The sequence below is a fragment of the Manis pentadactyla genome, chromosome 12, assembly GCF_030020395.1.
Source record: "Manis pentadactyla isolate mManPen7 chromosome 12, mManPen7.hap1, whole genome shotgun sequence".
Classification (NCBI taxonomy): domain Eukaryota; kingdom Metazoa; phylum Chordata; class Mammalia; order Pholidota; family Manidae; genus Manis; species Manis pentadactyla.
In genome coordinates, this window is record NC_080030.1 from 4,818,982 (window position 1) to 4,839,839 (window position 20,858).

A 20,858-nucleotide genomic window follows, 5' to 3' on the forward strand; every position below is an offset into this window, starting at 1 on the left:
GTCTGTTTTGATTACTGGACAATGCCTGGCCCATGCTAGGCATTTAATCAATGTTTTTTTTTTATTGAAATCAATGAATAATGCAACAGCCCCACCCCTCCATTATTGATCCTGTTTCCGGAGATGTGGCTCGGCATCCTCACCGCTGCGGTCAGAGCCTCCTGTAGACAGGAAGTCCAGTCAGAGCTGCTATGTCCCCAGGCAGTGGGCAGCCTCTCCTGTGGTTTCAGCTGCTGGTGGTCTGACCTCCAGGACTCGAGGCCGGCGTGGTGCCACTCCACGTTATTACTCTGCCACAGGTTACCAGCCCAAGAGTCTGGCTTCAAACCCCCCGTCTGCCTGGAGCCCAGGTTCAGATTCTGAGGGTGTGGAATCTGCTCCCCTTCTTCTCGGGGTGACATGTCCATTCCATCCTCTTTATTGTAGGGGCAGCGCCCAGGTGTCATCTTAAGGAACCAAGATTCCTGTGCACAGAGCCTGCCTGTCTCAATGGCCATACTTTGTCAGGGGCCAGACCTTAGCCGAGAGCTAAGGGGCCTGCCTTCAGCGTGCAGAAATCCCCCGGTGTTGCGCGCTCTGGCCGTCTGAGATGTGGGCCTGCTGTGGCTGGAGCCACCGGCTTCCCATTCTGTAAACATGGTTGAAGATCCTTGGCTGCAGTGCCCCCAGAATAAGGTCATTCACTTCGAACTCTGCGCTCCCTTATACGGCGGGGATGGGGTCCTGCCCTCTCCCTCTCCTAGTGCCAAAGCCACAGGGAATCCGTCTCAGCGTGAGCTGCTCCGTACAGAGCTGCGGCCGTGTTGGCTTTGAGCTGAGCTTGTTTTCTCCCTGTGTGTCAAGATGGGCCAGCGCTTAGCGGCCTCCGTGCTGCCTCCTCCCGGGGCTGTGTCCCTGCGCTTCCCAGGCCTGGCTTTCTCCTCCCAGCCTTCCTCTCAGCGAGCGGTGCAGGGAGGAGCAGGCGCAGGGACCCCGGACGCTGAGAGCTCCTTCCGCAGGGTCCCGGGAGGCATCTCTAATGCTGCATCAGCGATTGGGTTTGCACCTCCTTCATGCATATGTTACGTTTTCAAAAGTCATTTTAATGATGTGTCTACTTGCCTGTTCTTACTTTTTCTTTTTTTTTTCTAATACCTTGGTCTCTGGTTCGTTGTAGTTTATATAATCACTGCCCAGGAAACCCGTGCGCAGCTAGAACTATCCCTTGTCATTTACTCCATGATAAACAAATTCCTTCCTCCTGGAGGAAGAGGCACTTTCTCCTCCCTTCACCAGGGAGGACTGGAGTCGCTGCTCACATGCTTACCTCGGGGAGCTGGTCCTTCTTGGGTTTCGTTATTTCAGAACAAATAGGGGAAACTGTTTTCTCCTCGGTTACTATGGAGAAGAGATTATTTGCCTTTCTCTTAGGTCTTCTGAAAATAATAGATTACATATTTGGGAGGGTTTTTTTTTAGATCTGGTTAATGTGAGATAGAGGGATTGCTCCGGGATGATATTGTTTGGTTTGGGAAGCATGCTCGCGGTTGCCCAGCAACAGGCTGTTGGAGCCGGGAGTGGACTGCGTTGTCCCTGGCAACCGTTGTTACTCGGCAAACAATGAGGGCCAGCAAACAGCGCCAGGGCTGCGGACTCTGGGTTTTAATTGAACATCTGCATATATTTTTCTCTGATGAAATTATGCTTGAGTTTGCTTCGCCACAACAGGTAGACCCGGGCCTCCCTGGGGTCTCCTCTGTATAAACCCGGCAGAGCTGCTGGGAAAAAACTGCCTGGCCATTCGAGTATGTCCCACATTTCTCTCGACTGGAGACTAACTGCAGTCTTAAGTGAAATTTCGGTTTTGCTCTAATTCCTCGTGTTTATAACATCGCGTTACCCGGCCCCCCTCCTCCCCTATGACCCTGGTACAGCGCAGCTTCCCCAGCGCCCTTGGCAGGGTGATGTTCACCCCGCCGCCTGAGAGCACCCGAGAAGCTGGGAGGACAGTCAGGTGCCAGGCCGGCTGGTCACGGCGACCGCGGGGGCCTCCGCGCTCCTCACTATTCCTGTTAAGAAGTCGGGGACGCAGGTGGCCCTCAGGAGAACGTGCACGTTATCCTTGTTCAGGAAGCAGCTGCGTCCCCACCAACAGGGCAGCAGAAACCCCTCAGCCTGTAGATGGGTGCTTTGCAGCCACAGGCGGATTTTGATCAAAACAGTGGCGCTCCCCCACCTCCTCCTCCACGCCTGAGACAGCGATTGTTTACAGGGGCGTTGCTTAGGTAAACACTGCCCCTGAATTTCATTCAAAGCCAGTGACACATTTCTTTCCCTCCTCTGCCCCCGCCCCATGCCCCCACCCACCAACTTGGGCCATAACCCGAGAAATGTGAGTCAGCGCAGGTTTTGCAGGGGGACCTGATCCTGCCCCATTCATCCTGAGGGCAACCTGTCTAAGGTGAGACAGCTGCACGTTACCGCCTGTCAGAACCCAGCAGCCCATGGTCCGGGACACCACTCCTGTGAGCCTGTCTTTCGTGGTACGGATTGTCTTTGAAGGATGGTTCACTGTGTAGCTGAACACCCCGAGAAAATGCCCATGGCACCTTTGTACCAGCATTCCACCTAAGGTCTCGGGACGATTTAAAGTACCCGAACGAGTTTCCCAACTTTCCTTTGTGGCCAAAACTTATAACGGGATGTCATTTGCGCTCTCCAACAAAAAAAATTACAAGCTGTTTTTTTAAAAAAGCAAGTCTATTAGCCTCCAGTCCTGTTAGATGCAATAATTAATAATAATTAAAATAATAGTTAATTTTGATGCTGGAATCAAAATGAGTAAGTTCCGACTTGCCCGAAGATTCCCCCACAAGATTGATTAGGATACACAATCCTTCCAACAACCTGTTGGCAGTGAGAGAGTTATAAATCATTACGGGCTGGAAAAGATAAATCCTCCCAAAAGAAATGCTACTGTGCATTCCAGAGAATGATTTTATACCCAGTCCCGGTTTAGGCAAAGCATTTTTCAGGAATTGCAGTCTCATTTGAAAATGTTTCTGGAAATTGATGATCTAAAATTATTCCCATGGAGGTACTCTCCCCCCTGCAGCGTGGGCAGACTGCCTCGGGTCAGGGCCCTCCTCCATCTGCTGAAAGAGTGGGGCTGGCCGAGCTTTAACAGCCCCTCCGATGCTGCGATTTTAAGTGGAAGTTGTTGATTTTCTCTGTCTGCTCTGTAAATTCCGGAGTGAAGGGGTGGAGGGGAGCTGGGGGCCTCTGGAAAGACCCTTGTGGGATGTAGGTGGCGTGAGCACAGCTTCCTCTTTGCCTGCGTCAGTCTCCGAGGTCCTGTGCGTCGCTCGTGGTCGTTGGCCATTTTGGAGATGGCTGAGAGCACAGGAAGTGCCCCCTGTCCCTGGGCATCGCTGTCCTGTGCCAGATCGAACGGCCCGTCTCCTGTCACCCACTTCCCTCCTCCTCCACCCTGTGGCATCCCTGGCACTGACCTTGAAGGCGGCCTAGGAGGGTGCTTTGAGTTCCTCCACAAGCTCCCTGTGTCCCCCATGGTCCCCGTCTTCCGAATTCAGGATGGAAGGAACAGGAGGCGGGAACCAGGGTGCAAGTCGGAGGGGAAGGAAGGCCGGAGGCCCAAGAGGCACATGTAAGGCAGGCGCCCGGGAGGCGCGCTGAGGCCGGGCTGGTCCCCCGCTGCGCGCCGGGAAGTGGGAGGAGGCTGCGGGCAGGAGGTGGGTCTGGCTGGGGCAGGAAGGAAGGCCTGGGTCAGTGAGGCTGTGGCACTGGACCAGCGCTCCTCAGTGGGCAGGGGACGCAGGGCGGCGTCTGGGGACATTCCTGCTCATCATGACTGGGGGTGCTGCTGGCGTCACGGCCCTCAGTATCCAGGATGGCCCCAAAAGTCTGAAGTGCTGAGGCTAAGAAATGCCGGTTTAGAGCAGTGCGTCTCGAGTTTCAATGCGCGTACACACCTCCTGGAAGCGTGATGAGTGAGGGTCTCGGTTTACGAGCTGTCCCAGGACAGGCAGGGCAGCACCTCACTCCACGGCTGACCGCCCCAGGGGACGCGTGTGGTTGTCAGGACTGGGGGCGGCCCCAGCATCAAGAGGGCGAGGCCAGGGGCACTGCTCAGCCCACCGTGTCCACGGCCTCCCAAGTCGGGAGGCCCTGCCCTGGCCGACAGGTTCCATCACTGCCCCGTGATGGTCCCTGGGGCTGCCGGCTGTCCCCTCACCAGCCCTCCTCGCCTGAGCAGCACCTCTCTCTTAGCTGTCACAGGCGGGTGGAGTCTGGGGGACGGCGTGCCCTCCAGCCTGGCCTCAGCCTTGCTCCACAGGGTCACATAAGTCCCATCCTGGCAGGTGCCATCGGCGCCCTGTCCTCGCCACCCCACAGCGCTCACGGGGACACCAGTCCCAGCCTCCAGGGCCCCCACGTCCAGAAGGCCCTCACCTGCCTTGTCACTGCGGGTCACGACTGCTGTAGCTACACTGGCTTCCATTGGTTCTGCAAAGACGTGGCTTTGCCGGGTGGGGGTCGCACTGCTCGGTGGCCACACGCCAGCCAGCCGGTAGTGGGGGAATCTGGGGGATCGGGTAGCCGTGCCATTCACCTGCTGCATCAGCAATCAGAGGGTGCACCTGGAACCACCTGGCACATGGTGCTCCACTGCCCGGGGACCACAGTGCCTTGATGTCACAATGTTAGGACCCCGCCCTTGGTGGGGAGATGTGCGGCAGCCCGTGGCTTAGAATATGCAGGGGGGTGCCCCGGGGGCAGATCCAGAATTCCAGGCCCGCGGCCAGGAGCAGAGATTGCACCCAGGCCCTGAGAGGTGGTGCCCAGTGGACGCACCGGGCTGGGTCACCAGGGGGATGTGGCCCCAGGGCCAAGGCCATGGCTTCAGAAACACAGAAGAAATGGCCTGTCCTGTCCGAGGGGAAACATTTACCTTAGGGGTCTGCCCGAAAGCAAGTCTTTTGGTTAAGTGATCACTAATAAGCAGATGGAACCGGCTTGCCTCCCGTAAGCTTATTTGCTGGGTGACTGTGTCACTGGAGGCTGGTGGTCTCCCAATTCACACGTTCCCCTGAATGCACAATGTTGTCAGTGGCGATTAAGGTCAGACCACATCGGAGACAGGCAGCCAGGCCTTAGTTCAGGCAATTTTGAATTAATAGTCAAATCCTGTCTCTTCAGAGGAAAGCAAGTGGATGGGACCCTGTTATCTGGGGGAGAGGCAGCTGTCCCTTGAGTTCAGAGCAGCTTGTCCCCTGTGACCGAGGACAGAGCCTGGGGACGTCAGGGGCCAGCTCGTGGGGCTTGGGCCCCATCCTCAGCTGGAGAAAGAGGCAACGTTTGGCAACGGAGAAGAACCAGGAGAAGCCCAGTTCTCACCAAAAGAGAAGGAATTTGGATTCCAGAGGGACACGGAACCAGCTCCAATCCTTCAAAGTCCCCGGCTGTGAAAGAAAGAAATTAAAAGTCGACTGAGGAGTGACAGGGGGGTCAGAAGGTTAGGCTGGGAAGGGGTAATGGGTCACCCTAGATCTGAGCTGAAGTGGGATGCTCTTGGAAAGAGTGGGTAGCCTTCAAAGGGGCCGGTCGTTGTCCCCGCTAATAGCACACTTCCTGTGTGGCAGAACTGCAGCAATTTTGCATCTAGGTCACTGCAGGACCTGCTTTATTGTCCTTCCTGTCCTTGACCTGTCTGCAAGTTCATTTTACCCAAGGGCCGCTTGCCCACCTCACTGTTCAGACATTGCACATTCACTTACACCAGCACTTCTAGGTGGGCACGCTCCTGCACCCCAGGGGGACACCCGCAGTGTCTGGAGACTCAGGGCCTGGGGAAAGGGTGCTCCTGGCGTCTGGTGGGTGGGGCCAGGGGTGCTGCTGGCGCTCCCAGTGCCCCCGGTGGCCCCGCAGAGAACGACCAGGCCAGTGTCAGCAGGGCCGAGGCTGCTGGCGGGCACTGGGGCCTGCTGGGTGGGGGCACGGGGACAGGTCAAAGAGCAGAAAGGGCGCGGTTCTCCCCATCACGGAGTGCTGAAGAATCCCCTCCTCAGCAAGGAGATGCTCGTGAGTTCCCCAAACAGACTGGTCTCCTCGGTGCGGTGTCCGGGGCTGAGCAGAGCCATATACTGGCAGCGAGCCTGAACCCAAACACTTGCACTGTAGACCCAGCCCTCAGCCGGAAGGGGGTCCATGAATCAGGTGGACGTGAATTTCCTGGTCGCCATAGTAACACCCAGAGTGTCCGCACAAGCTTGCGGCAGAACCTAGGGTTTGAAACAACTGTTCTCTTGAGTGTTATAGACCTGCTGCTGCTTGTTCGTAGGGAAAAAATTAATTGCTTTCAGGTAAATGAACCCTGGTGCCCTTTGGATGCTACCAGGTCCCCAGAGAGCTTGAACTGATGGCCTTGGGACCCATGTGTCTCTCCCCAAGTAAAAGTAAAAGGCCATGTGTCACCCCAAAGCGGGAGTTAATTGGCTAAGCAGAAGGAAGGCAATTAAAGATGCTTTGCTTGCGCTTTTCTGATTTTCCCAAAGATGACAAGATGTTTTCTAAATACCCACCAGACCTCTGTAAGGCAGGTGATCCCTCTACTTGGCATACGCAGGGACGGGAATAGAAAGATTGCTTCAGGTCGCGGTGAGTCAGCGCCCGTCAGGCCCAGGGCCCAGAAATCGCCCTCAGCTTTTTCTGCCTTTCCTGTCGTTACTGGTTACTAGGTAACCCGAGTATTTTCCTGTAAACAGAAGCCTCTTCGCTCTGTGCCCGGGCAGATTCATTCATGGAGGCCGTAACCCAGGGCTGCTGACCGCCGCCCCTCCCCGGCCCCGCACACACACTCAGGGGCCCCGGCACGCATTCCCACGGGGTGTCACTCGGCGCCTCGGGAGGGCAGATGTGCTCCCGAGGTGCCCCTGGAGGGGCAGGAGCCGCCCTGGTGGGGCGCTTTCCCACTTCCCCTCCCCACCCCCCCGGAGTCTTCTGCCAGATGGCAAATGAAACGTGCTCGGCTTACAAACAGCACCCTGGGCGTGTTTCCGAGCTACGGGGAGCTTCAGGCCAAGCTGGCCAGGCTGCAACGGGTCGTGTTCGAGACCTCGCTCCGTTTTCTTGGCCGTCCTGAGGCCCCTGGAGCCCAGCCTACAGTGGCCGCAGATGAAGGCAGGCACCAGAAGAAGGCTCAGGTCCCCGCCTTGGGAGGGGAGACAGATACGAGGGTGACTGAGCAAGCGGGGAGACGGCGGCTGAACGGTTCCAGTTCCCATCGCACGTTCGAGCTCAGAGCGGAAGCGCAGGCCGCGTCCATACCTACAAAACCGTCTGGGGTGACAGATGGCCAGGGAGCCCGGCCCAGCGGAATGGGAAAGGAAAATCACCACTTGGGGATTCGTAGACTTCCCGCCGAATGTGGCTGGTGGGTGTCCTTGTCCCCGGGGCCACCGACCTCCCCACCCTGCTGGCCCAGGTCACGCGTCCAGGGAGACCGCCTGCTTCTCTCCTCTCCCGTCCTCAAGGACTGCGAGCAGGGCAGACGAGCCATAAAACGTGCTTGCCCTTAGTCTTTTTGCTGAAAGCTAATTGCTAGGTGGGCTTTTTTTGTTTGATAGCATTCACCACTGAAACTGTCTGTGCCTGGTGTTTTATTTCTAGGGAAATTTCAGTTTCCTAAAATCAACGCACAATGTGATGAACCATGCAGCCTCGCCGAGGCTCTGTCAGCATTCTGCCTTTTTGTGCCACTTACACACCTCCACTCTGTTGTTATATTTTCTACAGGGTTTTTTCTGTTAAAATTTACATGCAGGTGCAAGTCCTGGCTGTCTAACAATGACAAGTGGGTGCTCCGTGTAATGCCCACCCTACCCCCAGAGTGTGTCCGTCTGCCTCCCTGGAAAGTTCCTGCCTGTCCCTTCTTGGACAACCCCTGCCCCTGACACCATTCTGATTGTTTTTTTTTTTAGACCTTAGATTCATTTTATCGTTTCTCTTTTGGATCAGCTTTTTTCACTCAGCACAGTGACGGAGCTTCATCCAGATGTTGTGCATATCAGGGTTCAATCCTGTGTGTTAACGAAGAACATTCCAGTAAAATTCCCATGTTAGCTTTCTAGCTATATCTTCTTTTTTCCTCCATGGTTGCTTTAGGGATTGCAGTATGCATCTTTAATTTACCACAATGTACAGTTTCTTACTTGTTCTCCTGATGATGGCCATTTGGGTTATTTCTACTTTTTTGGCTACTGTGAATAAAACTGCTATGAACATGCTTGGACAAGGTATTTTGTAAACATGTTTCTATTTCTCTTGGCTAAATACTGAAGAGGGGAATTCTGAGTTAAAGGGTAGTTCTAACTTTCTAGGAAACTGCCAAACCTTTTCTCCAATGTGGCCATATTATTTTACATTCCCCACAAGTGAGTGAAAGTCGCGATTTGTCCATGTGCTCATGGTGTTGGTTGCCATCAGGTTTTTTAGCTTTAGCCATTCTAGTGAGTATTCAGTGGTATCTCCTTGTAGCTTTACTTTGCATTTCCTTAGGGACTAACGATGTTGAGCACTCTTTCATATACTTTTTGGGCATCTGTATACCTTTGGGAAGTGCCTGTTCAAATCTTTTGCCCATCAAGTGACTTGTCTTCCTATTATTGAGTTGTAGGAGCTTTTTATATATTGTGAATTCAAGTCCTTTGTCAGACACATGTTTTGTAAATATTTTTCTCTTAGACCATAGCTTACTGACTTGTGTTCTTAATGAAGTTTTTTAATGAGCGGAAGTTTTTAATTTTGATGAAATCGGATTATCAAGTTTTTCTTTTATGCTTATACTTTTCTGCATCCTAAGAAACTTTTGCCTTTCTTTTCCTCCATTTCCTCTTGCAAGTTTTACAGTTTTAGCTTTTCTGTGTAGTTTGTGATCTAACTGGAAATATTTTTGCGTATGGTTTGAGGTAGGGATCGAGGCTCACTTTTTTTTCCTTCCCATGCAGATATCATTTGTTTAAATGACTTACCTTCCCTGTTGAATTTCCTTGATACCTTTGTCAAAAATCACTTGCGGAGGAAAAGAGCTGGGACTTCATTAGAAAAAAAATCAATAATATAAGTATGGGTTATATTGGCTATATCTTCTGGATTTGATTTTTGCACATATGTTCATTAGAAATATTGATCTACATACTTTTCCTGTAATATCTTTATCCAGTTTTGATATCAGGGTTTGACTGACCTCATAAAGTGAGTAGTGTAGTGTTCCTTTCTTAATTTTCTGATGGAATTTGTGTATTCTTTTCCAGTGTTTGATAGCATTCACCACTGAAACAAACTGTCTGTGCCTGGTGTTTTATTTGTAGGGAATCTTTCAATAACATACCCAATTTCTTTGTTATATCTGACATTTGTGTTTTCTATTTCATCTTGTGTCAGTTTGGATAGTTTGTATTTTTCAAAAGAAGTGTTTATTTGATCTAAGTTGTCAAATTTATTGGCCAAAGTTGTTCATAGTAGTTCCTTATTATAATTTTGATTTCTGTAAGATTTGTAGTGGTATATCTCACTTCACCTCTGACATTGGTAATTTGTGGGTTTTTCTTTCTCTTACTAATCAGTCTTTTATAGGGTGTTGTCAATCTTTTTTTTTGCTAAGACTTTACTTTTCTTAAAGCTGTTTCAGATTCACAGCAAAGTTGAGAGGAAGGTACAGAAATTGCCATATACTCTCTACCCTCCACAGCAGTCTCCCCTATTACCAGCATCCCCCACCAGAGTCGTCTGCTTATAGATGGGACCTACATGGACACGTCATTAGCACAAAAGATCCGTGGTTGACACTAGGGCTCTCGCTCCTGGGAGTGCTTCCTGTGGGTTTGGACAGATGTGTAATGACGTGTATCCACCATTATAACATACAGACTATTTGTGCTGCCCTAAAAACCCTCTGTACTGCCTGTTCATCCCTCCTTCCCCCTAAATTCCTGGCAGTCACTGATCTTTTTACCGCCTCCACGGTGTTCCCTTTTCCAGAACAGCCTGTAGTTGGAATCATACAGTGTGTATACATTTACTGTTACTTGGTAATATGTACTTACATTTCCTCCAGGTCTTTTCATGGCTTGAAAACTCATTTCTTTGTCAGAAGAAATTTCAATTTTGAGGAAATTTTGGTCGTGTTCATTTTCTCCATTGTCTTTGGAGTTTATTTCATTAATTTTTTTTCTCTATTATTTCTTCCTTTTCATTTAATTTAACTTTCCTTTGCATGTTTGTTATAGCTTCCCAAGGTTGCAAACTTAAATGATTGATTGTTGAACCCTTCTTTCTGAGCGTATAAAGCTAAACATTTTCCTCTAAGCCCTGCTTTTGTACATACCACAGATTTTGAGTGAACATGAGGGGATCTCAGGAGACTATTAGAAACTATGAAAAAGAACCAGGTAGGAATTCTGGAGCTGGCAAGTACCGCAAAATGAAGATTGCACTGCATATGCTTAACGGTTGGTGAGAGATGGCGGAAGGAAGAACCAGTGACCTTGAAGATGGAGCAATAGAACCCAGTCTGAAGAACTGAGAGGTCTAAAACACCGGGTATCTTTTAAATTTTCTTAAGTTCTTGGACATATTTTCTAGTACCTGCTTTATCTGTGTTATTTTCTGAAACCTTTATGAACCTATTTATATCTTCCAACTTCACAGCCTCTTGAAATAATAATTCGGTATATTACTGTTTTCTGAAGCACTGTCATAGACCCTCACTGTCTGAAATGCTACATACAGTTTTGTATAATTCAGTGTCAGGTGTAATACTCAGGAGTTCCTGGAGGATTCATTCATAGGGTAAATGTGACCGGCGGCACTGAGCCCTGCCCCACCCATGTCGGGGGGCACCTTTGTCCCTCCTGTGCCCCTGTGCGTCCTCTGGGCCCCTGCAAAGTTCCCTGGGGCTGCCGTTCATAGTGCCACAGACTAGGTGGCTTGCAACAACAGAAATGTATCCTCTCACAGTTCTGGAAGCCAGAAAGTGTTGGCAGAGCCGCGATCCCTGTAGAGGAAGTTTCTTCCTACCTCTGCAGCCTCTGGCAGCCCCGGACCTGCCTGGCATCTCTTGGCTTGTAGCTGCCTCCCTCCAATCTCTGCCTCTGTCATCACGTGCCCTCTTACCATTGTGTCTTTTTCTGTCATGAGGACACTGTCACTGGATTTGAGACCCACTCTGGTCCAGGACGATTTCACCTCGATCCTCACCTTGATTACATCTGCAAAGACACTTATTTCCAAACTAGGCCGCACTCTGAGATTCTGGGTGGACATAAATTTTGGGGGGGTACACTCGTCAGCCCCCTGCAACTCCCCGAAGTGCCCTGCCCTTTGTGCCCAGACTCCTTGTTAAGGGCCATGCCTGGCTGCTGGGGGTTCCAGGATGTGGTGGGTCCATTTCATTCGTGGCCTCCTAAGCTTCGGGGCCACCACTGTTTCAGACCGGTGCTTGGTGTCTCCGTGTGTCCTTAAGTGTTAGCAGCTCTGTTGTCCTAACAATTTGCGTCTCCCCGCAGCCCCCCAGTGCTCCCAGGCTGTGAGACACAGCCACAGGAACCACGCTCTGGGTCGAGGGCCTGTGCACTCAAGGTTCTGAGTCCAGACAGTGTAGTTTTTCTACCCACCTTCCAAAACCACATCACTTGATCAAACTCAAGTTATACGGGCCAAGGATCCAGCCGCTATGGCTGATGGGTCAAAGCTGGCCCATCGCCTGCTTTGTAAATGAAGTTTGCAATGGCTGCTCTTGGGCTGTGATGGCAAAGCTGCCACAGAGGCCAGATGGGCCATGTCTGCCCTTTACAGCAAAAGTTTAGGGACTCCTGTTCTAAACAGTGCATGCGAAACAGTGTAATAACCACACAGGCTACATGGGAAACAGTGTGTTAAAGTAGGGAGCACGCAATGGAAAACTCAGGGTGTTGCTGAATAACCCGTCTTCTGGAAGGTGTGTTCTGGCTGCAGGAGGCCCAGCACAGGCTCGCTGTCCATCCCCAGCACCCACGGACGCTCCTTGTTTCAGTAAGTCTAAGACTTGGGAGCAAAATTATTTCCACCTCTGAAGGACATGGGTCTCGGTGAGGCCAGTGTTCTCACCTTGTCTGTCGCCAGTGGACTCTCCCCAGGACGCGTTCTTGTCCCGCGCTTTCCCCCCTGGCTTTGTGGCTTCCCCATGGGAACCAAGTGGTGACTGATTTAACCGTTAGAGAAAACTGTCACTGAGACACCTGGATCAAACAACTTCCGACAGAATCACCCCCAAAGGCAGGGAGCTGGAGACCCAGGAAATACATGAGTGGAAGTTGACCACGTCCCTCCTCCTCTGAGAGGAGAACCTAGGCGCGGTCACCACATGGTTCCAGGGACACCTAGTGGTGGGGGCCGAGCCGGCCCCACAGAGAACAGAAAGGCCACAGACCCACCCAGGGGTGCTCCTGGCCCAAGGGGATCCCGCAAAGTCAGGAAAAAGGCCCCGTCCGTGAAGATGGGATCGAACCTGCGCTCGAACGCCAGCGCCTGCATCCCCCCTTTCTGCTTTCCTTAGGCAAATTGGTTTTCACTGTTTTAACAGGTTTTCTTTACATTAAAAAAAAAAGGCTTTGAAAAAACGTTCTTCACTCACGCGTGGGGGTGGAGACTCTAGGGGCGATGGAGAAATGTCTGTTGAAGTCCTGGACACTGCCACGTGCCACGCTGCTCAGGCCTGGTCCCCTCAGGGGCGGGGGGTGGGGGCGTGCTCAGAGCCGGTGCCAGGTCGGGGTGTGCCTGACCACAACTGCCAGGATCCTATCTAAACTGCTTCTCAAATGCTTAAAGCAGCTGGTTGCTTATTTAAGAGTGAACCAGTTTGACTTTCAGCATTTTCTGAGTAACTGTATCATCTGCCACTTGGTTCTGATGTTAAGTGAGTCTTTGTACAGAATTTTAAAACTGCCTGTTGGGAAGCTGTGAGCATTCCTGCCACTGGGAAATAGGCTCTTATGCTTCCTCGTGGGTGAGGATGGCTGGGAAAAGAAGGCAGGTGTTTTATCCAACCCAGGATAAAATGTTTCTTTACTCCCATCCGTAGATCACCTTTCTTTTCTCCCTAGGCCAGTGGTTCTCAACCAGGGGGCAGTTTCGGCCCCAAGTGACCTTGGGCAATGTCTGAAGGTATTGTTGGTTGTCACGACTCGGGGGGGTGGGTGCTCCTGGCGTCTAATGAGTGGAGGGCAGGAACGCTGCTCAGTGCTGTGCAGCCCCCCCAGAAGGGGCCCCGAGAATGAGGCAGCCCCGAGGCCCACAGTGCCCAGGGGGACCGTGCCCCGCCCTCAGAGAATATACTCATCCTTGGGTACGCAGTAGCTCCCCACAGGGCAGGCATCTGTCAAGAGCTTTTGACTTGCAGCGCCAATGAGCAAACAGTTGACGAGCCCTTTGAAATAGTTCAGCCGTCAGGCTAGAAAAAGGAGACGCAGTTAGCTGTTCCCAGCCTGCCTGCAGCGTCACCCTATAGTTTTGCCTTAGGGAGCACCCCCTGTGCCCCCTTCTCAGGAACAGCTGTGCACCTGCTCCCCCTTGTCAGCCACACAGTGTACCAGGGTCCCTGCACCTGAGCCTGGCTGAATGCAGGGGTGGCCCCTCTCCTGGCCCGGGTGTGTCTGAACCCCCCTCTTCCGGCTTCATGATGGCTGCCCTGACTCACTCTCTCCGCCTCTCTTTAGAACTGAGCATGCAGAATTCAGAGAGTGGATCGGACTCGCCAGCTTCTGTGGTTCTGTGTCCATCAGCGGCAGCCCAGGCCCCCGTGGCCCAGCCTGTCCCAGCCTCCCTGCAGGTAACGGACCGGCCCCCCCGCTGCTATGACTGTTCGGGAGAAGCCCTGTGGCCAGGGCAGATGCACCCACTTTGGTTTTGAAAAACATGTGAATCAGTGGAGAGAGGAATCTACATTTTCCTGAACTGGCTCCTCAGCCCGTAAAGCTGCTGCTTATAGCCACACCTTCCGTCTATCCCTAACGACCCTTTATATGGCTTTTTCACTATTTGTTAAAAAAGATCCCACCAAGGAATTGATGATACAGACTCCAAAGGAAAGCGCTCCCAAGTCTGACTTAGTCCATTCTTATCTTCTAACAGGGGTTTTCTTGGAGTGACCCTTTCACAAGGGAAGACTTCAGGGATAAGGCAAGAGATAAGCTAGAATTCTTAGGATTTGGTTTAAATTGAATCTAGCATTCAAATGGACATATTCTTCAAAATGCGCAAGGACAGAATTTCTACATTAAGGCTCTCTCGGTTTCTGGATGTCTCGCACGGATCGCAATACACCATAAAGTAGTCACAAGCATAGTTAGTAATGTGAGGCCACACAGAACTGAAGGCAGTGGAACAGACTGGACACACAGGCATGTGTGCAGAGGCGTATCCTGTGTCTGCTCAGCTTGTTGGTTTTTGTTCCTTCTGTTCTTTTTGTCTTTGCTTGTGTGCCCATGGAGGGCTGGTGCCTGCAGAATTCTCTCTGTGCGTGCTCACGGGGTCAGCGGGACCAGGACATTTAGGGGCTGCCTCGGAAAACTGCAGAGTCCCAGTCGGTGGCTTTAAACAAGCGTTCGCTCCTGTTCCTCTCTCCACTGCGGAGCCCATTTTGATCCTTCAAATTCTCATAGCTTTGTGTGTCCAGTTGTTCCTCTGGGCAAAATGACAAAGCCACGCCATGAAAACCCGACGCAGAGCCCAGAGCAGGGCGAGGATGCAGGGGACCTGGGCCTGAGTCTCGGCTCTGGCATGTGCTGTCCTGAGGCTGTGGGACATCCCTTGACCTCGCTGGGCTTTGTTTTCCCTCTTGTATTGAATGGGGGCAAGCCCGGCGTGTGTTGGAAACCATAGTGTGCCACATAGCGCTCTTCTGGAGCGGGGTGGATGGCCATGCGGGGAGCAGGGAGGGGTGTGTGCGTGTGTGTGCCCTCCTCTCCCTTCCTATCGGCCCCTCTCGAGGCTTCATGAGGTGACAGTGGAGCAGGAGGTGTTGGCCCACGTCACTATCTGTGTTTGTTGTAAGGACTAACCCCTGGCAAGTCTAATGTCCTTCTCTCCTTCCCTCTCAGAGGGTGTTGGTCCAGGAAGTGCGCTCAGCTCCCATAGGGGCCCAGATGCATTCAGTCTTCCTCCCCAGACCCCAGCAGGTAACCGCAGCACGAGTGCCCAGGCACGCTGGACTTAGCAATGGGGGCCTCTCTGAATGATGCATCCTTTTCTGCTATTGCTCTTCCCTTTTCTGTGGTATCTTTGGACCCTTAACAGAAGGTTCTTTTAGGAGCTAGTTTTTTAAAAAAATATATTTTACTTCAGATAGTTTGCAACAAGCCAGAAAAGGTGATGATCTTTGATTCATTCAGAAATAAAGCATTTGGGGTGCAGGCCAGCACCTCTACAGAGCACTGGGGTGTCTACAGAGAGACACGCAGACAGATAATGAAGTTTCTGGACTGGAGGAACAGGGACCCTCCTGGGGGGCAAACCCACCCCAGGCAAGTGCTGTGTCCCCAGGGAAGCACCTTGGCCAGGAAGCAAGCACCTCCTGTGAAATTAAGTTATCTGGGGACAAAGCTCAAAAGTGTGGGCTTGCCAGCCAACCAGCAGCACAGAGAGCAGCTCAGTCTGCATGACCTAGAGGCACAGCTGGCAAACCTTTTCTGGAAAAGGCCACATAGTACATGTTTTTGGTTTTGCAGGGTAGACAGTCTCCAGCACACCCCTGGACCCTGCCATTGTCTCCCAGAAGCAGCTGCAGATGTAAACGAAGGGAATGGCTGCGTGCCAATAAAGCTTTATTGATGAAAATGGGCAGGCCAGCTTTGGCCCTCAGGCTGGATTGGAGTTCGCTGATTCATGCTCTGTGTGATGCTGAATTGAAACCGATTCAGGCTCCTGCCTCTAAGGCACCAGAGTGTGATACAGAGCAGCTGAGACCCCGGAGGACACCCCGTCCCGTCCTGCCCAGACCTTCACAGTGTCTCCCCAGGGGGAAGGCTGGCTTCCAGGACCCCCTGCCCCTCCGCTAGGGAGGAGCATCAGGGCCACGCAAGGGAGCGGCTGCGGCTGCAAAGACAATGACCAGCTTGCCCTCTGTCCGCAAGTCTGGCTTCTGCTTCTGAGCAGGCCTGACCTTCTGTCCAGCGCCTGGCAGGCTCAGGGACCTTCCCAGCTGTGCTCCAGCTGTTGGCTAGGTTCCCCCAACAAAATAGGGCTCACCTGTCCTCCCTCGTGCACAGCAACGGAAATGAGCTGCCGCTCACAGAAAGCGCAGCAAAACCCTGTGGGTCAGCGGCAATTCAATTCCTGGGTGGCCTTTACATGACTGTGTCTCCTAGTTTGCTTCTAGAAGCGCCAGCTATGGCCGCAGAAACTGTAATATAGTAGTAAATGTTCATAAAAGGGAATAGAAGAAACATTCAGCTTGAATGATGTGGAAATCACCAGTAAGGAAAATAAGGGTAACACAAAACATGTGCTTTGTTTCAGGTCCCGCCCGTGCAGCACGCATACCACCCCCAGGTGCAGTACATGGAAGGCGGAAATGCCGTCTACACCAACGGAGCCCTGTACGTGGCTTCCCTCTCCCCCCTCGCAAGCGGCCGTGTCTGGAAGCTTCCCTCCCCCATCTGGGGATGTGCTTGCAGGGATCCCTCGCTCTTACCTGTCGGGTGCAGTATCAGGGCACCACAGCCCTGGGGGAGATTCCAGAAATCACAGGCCATTGTAGTTTTTACTTCTAGAAAAGAAAGTCTTTAAACGAAACAAAATAAAACAGAAACAACCCCGATCCAGTTTCCAAGTCTGAAGATTCAGTCTTCGCAGTTCAGAAACCATTTCCATCCCCACTTTCTCGTCCTTGCCTTTGTTAACCTCTGGCTTTTTTATGATGGTGATAGAACCTGATTTTTCCATTTGTCAAGGACGTCTAGAATTTTCTGCTTTCGAACTGTGTGACACTTGGGGCAGAAAATGGTACAGTTCCCGCGATGCTCAGATTGCACAAGATAGTCCTTTTGCTCGTTTGATTTTGACAACTCCCCTTTGAAAGTTCAAGAATCAGGCATGAGGATTTGCTTGTGGTTAAGGGGTTGTGACCGCTGGAATTATGTGTGTTTCCATGGCACAACATTGGCAGTCACGAAACACAACACAAACAAGGGTGTGTGAAGCTGGCGAACGGATGGTTGTACCAGTGTCAACGTCCTGGCTTGATGTTTGAACTAGAGTGCGACAGGGTGTCACCTGGGGGACGGGACGGGAGGGCACACCTCCCAGAGGTCGGAGGGCCCCCCTGCCACCCAGAGGGGCCCTTCAGTACGGCTGGTGCCACTTGAGCAGAACTTAGAAATTTAAGTCTCAAATGTACATGCTTAGTCATTTCATCTACATGGACGGACTTTTGGGACCACTCAGAAAATTTTATTCTGTAGTTCCATTTTTGAAAACTTTCACATGCATTCATGTGTGTGTGCATGCCTGTATATATTCTAGGCTGTGTTATCCATGTATGGATTCACGTGACCACGAGAAGCTACAGAACTGTTTACCTCTGCAGAGGAGCTCCCACACATGACCCCTTATTTATGCACCTGGAATTGTTAAGTGACCCACATTGATGAGTCATCCTGTGATCCTGAATATTTTCAGACGATCGCTTGAACGTTGCGTTGCACCGGCGCTTCATGTCTGAATTACCCATGTGCTGGGTCTCGCGGGGCTCCAGCTGGGTCCCTCTGAGACTCAGAGGAGGCACCTTCTCCCTTTCTGACAGACGGACCGCCTACGCCTACAACCCCGAGCCTCAGATGTACGTGCCCAGCAGCGCCGCCTCTTACTTTGAGGCCCTGGGCGGTGCCCAGGTGACCGTGGCAGGCTCCTCCCCCCTAGCGGTGCCCTCCCATAGCATGGTGGGCATCGCCATGGATGTCGGGGGGTGCCCCATTGTCTCCAGCACGGGAGCCTATCTCATCCACGGGGGGATGAACAGCAGCAGACACTCCCTGGCCCACACCACCCGGTCTTCACCAGCTACGGTATGTACGAGGCCCCCTTGGGCAGCGGGTTAGACCCTGACTAGACTCACAGCAGGGATGATGAGTAGAAGGCAGCTGGGAGCACTGGAGCCAGAGCCCTGCCAGCTTCCGGTGTGCGTGTGGCCCATGGCAAGTTCCACCTCTTTGAACTTCAACTGCTCCATTAGTAAGAAGAGAGGGTAAGTGGTCCACAGGGGCCGCTCTGGAAACGGCAAAGGCGTCACTGGTGGGCACTGCTGTGGGGTCCCTGGGGCTGCTGTTGTTGCCGTCAGCCTCTAGAGGCTTGGGTCAGCCCATTATGTAAAGCCTAGACAGACCCAAACAAGAGGAAATGATGGTTACCCCCAGTGGTTATCCCCATGCTCCCAGTCAAAACACTTACAGGCTTTAAAAACCTGTCTACTTTTTTTTTTTTTTTTTTTTGGTAGATAATTATTTTTTATTGAAGGGTGGTTGACACACAATATTACATTAGTTTCAGGTATACAACACAGTGATTCAACATTTATATACATGATAATTCTAGCTACCAGCTATCACCGTACAAAGTTGTTACAATATTTTGACTATATTCCTTATGCTATACATTACATCCCGGTTGCTTATTTATTTTACAATTGGAAGTGTGTACTTTTTTTTTTGAGAGGGCATCTCTCATATTTATTGATCAAATGAAAACCTGTCTACTTTTAAAACACTATTTTCCACGTTTACTTTTATTTTTTAAATTAACACGGAGTAAAATTGACCATTTCTGGTGTACAGTCCTAGGAGTTTGGACGCACATACAGTCATGTAACTGCAACCACAGTCAGGATGCAGGGTGAAACACCCTCCTGGCATCTCTTTGTAGTCAGGACCTCTCTTGACCCCTGTCAACCACTCTTCTGCATCACTATAGTTTTGTCTTTTCGGGACTGTCACATGAACGGACTCAGGGAGCAGGTCACGTCTGAGACTGGCTTCCAAGTTTCATTCCAGTAAGGAGCCTTTGAGATCCATCCAGGCTGTTGCAGGAATCGGTACCTCCTGCTTCGTCCCTGGGTGGGATTCTCCTGTCCCACAGCCACCACTGAGGGCCCTTTGGGCGGCTTCTGGTTTTAGGCGGTCATGAATGAACCAGCTCTAAGTGGTTACTGCTGGTTTTTGTACAGACACACATTTTCCTCTCTTTTGAGTCAATACCTACAAGCAGGATTGCCGGCTCATGCGGTAAGTGTATGTGTAACTTTATCAGAAACCACGGACAGTTTTCCTTTGTGGTTGTACCATTTCACGCTCCCCCAGTGATGTCTGAGCAACGTCCTGTGTGACCCACCTGGTCGCCAGCACTGGGTGTTGTCAGAATTTCCCATTTCAGCCACTCTAATAGGTGTGTAGTGGTATCTCATTGTGGTCATGATTTGCATTTTCTTAGTCGCTGGTGATGGTAAGCAGCGTTCCATGTGTTCTTTGCCTTTTGTACACGCTCTGGTGATGTATCAATTCAAGTCATTTGCCCAGTTTTTAGCTGGGTGGTTTGTTTCTTTACTGTTGAATTTTAAGAGTTCTTTATATATTCTGGATACAAGTCACCCGTCAGATACGTGATTTGCAGATATTCTTTCCCATTCTTTAGAGTGTCTTTTCACTCAAAGTTGGGTAGAATGGTTCCTCTCGCTTCAGCATTATGTTCACTATTTATATAGATTTTAGGTCATTTTATCTATACAAAAAGTTCCTAGTGAGATTTTTAAAGTTATTATTATTAAACAGCATTAAACCTGTAGATCAGTTTGGGGAGAACTGAGATCTTTACAATGTTGGGTCTTCCAATCCATGAACATGGTATATTTTCTCCATTTATTTAGATTTTGACTTCTTTAATCAGCATTTTGTAATTTTTACCATACAGCTCCCGCTCCTGTTTTGTTAGATATATACCTAGGTATTTCACAGTTTTGGAGCTATTATAAATAGTATTGATTTTTACATTGTTTCCAACTGTTCATTGCTAGTATGTGAAAATACAGCTGATTTTTGACCATTGCCCTTGTATCCTACAGCCTTGCCGAACTCATTTTTTTTAGGTCTAAGGGGTGTTTTGCTGTCTGCAAATAGGAACCGTTTCATTTCTTCCTTTCCAACCTGGGTGACTTCATTTCTTTTTCTTGCCCCTCTGCACAGCTAGGACTTCCAGTATGATGCTGAGCTGGAGCGCCGGGAGTGGGCATGCTTGCCTTGTTCCCAGTCTTATGGGGGCAACCTGTAGTCCTTCACCCCTACATGTGATGCATGCCATAGGTTTTCATAAATAGAGAAAGTTCCCTTCTATTCCGAGTTTTCTAAGAGTCTTTATCATAAATGGTTCTCGAATTTTGTCAGATGATTTTTCTTCATTGGCATGATCATAAGTTTTGTCTTCTCTAGACTGTTAATGCAATGGATTATGTTGATTGATTGTTGATCAGAAAACAACTTCCTATTTTGGTGTGGGGCTAATCTCCCAAAATAGAAGGTGATGTTCTAGCCTTGTCCCTGTTCTTTTGGTCCTGATGTGTTTTGGGGTCTCCTGACATCACAGAGGCCCCTGGCTCTTGCTGTCCCCTCTCCTTCAATGTCCAGAGTTCTCCCCCTGGCCCAGCTCTGGGGATAGGCACGAGGGGAGGTCACTTGCCTCCTGGAGGCTGTGACATGTGGGCAGTGCCCAGTGCACCAGTCTGGACCTTGCTCACTTAGTCCCTTCAGGGCCATCGGCACACTGGGTCTGGGCGGCCTCAG

The 20,858-nt window shown here is 51.0% G+C and overlaps 1 protein-coding gene and 1 long non-coding RNA gene across 11 annotated transcripts in view; one reads left to right on the forward strand and one right to left on the reverse strand.

Moving 5' to 3' along the window:
- The window catches only part of RFX2 (regulatory factor X2), a 72,669-nt gene that overhangs the window by 25,014 nt on the left and 26,797 nt on the right, over positions 1–20,858 (forward strand). For 5 of the 10 annotated variants that reach the window (XM_057489741.1, XM_057489748.1, XM_057489744.1 and 2 more), the window contains exons 2-6: positions 13,140–13,200; positions 13,752–13,864; positions 15,135–15,212; positions 16,552–16,631; positions 17,837–18,098. In XM_057489741.1, coding sequence (XP_057345724.1) covers positions 13,191–13,200; positions 13,752–13,864; positions 15,135–15,212; positions 16,552–16,631; positions 17,837–18,098 — 543 coding nt within the window. In that variant the 5' untranslated portion in view covers positions 13,140–13,190. Of the gene's footprint in view, positions 1–10,129; positions 10,600–13,139; positions 13,201–13,751; positions 13,865–15,134; positions 15,213–16,551; positions 16,632–17,836; positions 18,099–20,858 lie in introns of those variants that run through there. The other 5 variants (XM_057489742.1, XM_057489743.1, XM_057489746.1 and 2 more) reach the window with 5 other exon arrangements.
- LOC130680007 (uncharacterized) lies at positions 1,044–9,999 on the reverse strand. The gene is made up of 4 exons (XR_008993001.1): positions 7,034–9,999; positions 6,582–6,754; positions 4,453–6,281; positions 1,044–3,974 (listed from the first exon to the last, which is right to left on the reverse strand). It is a non-coding gene; the product is annotated as an uncharacterized LOC130680007 (long non-coding RNA).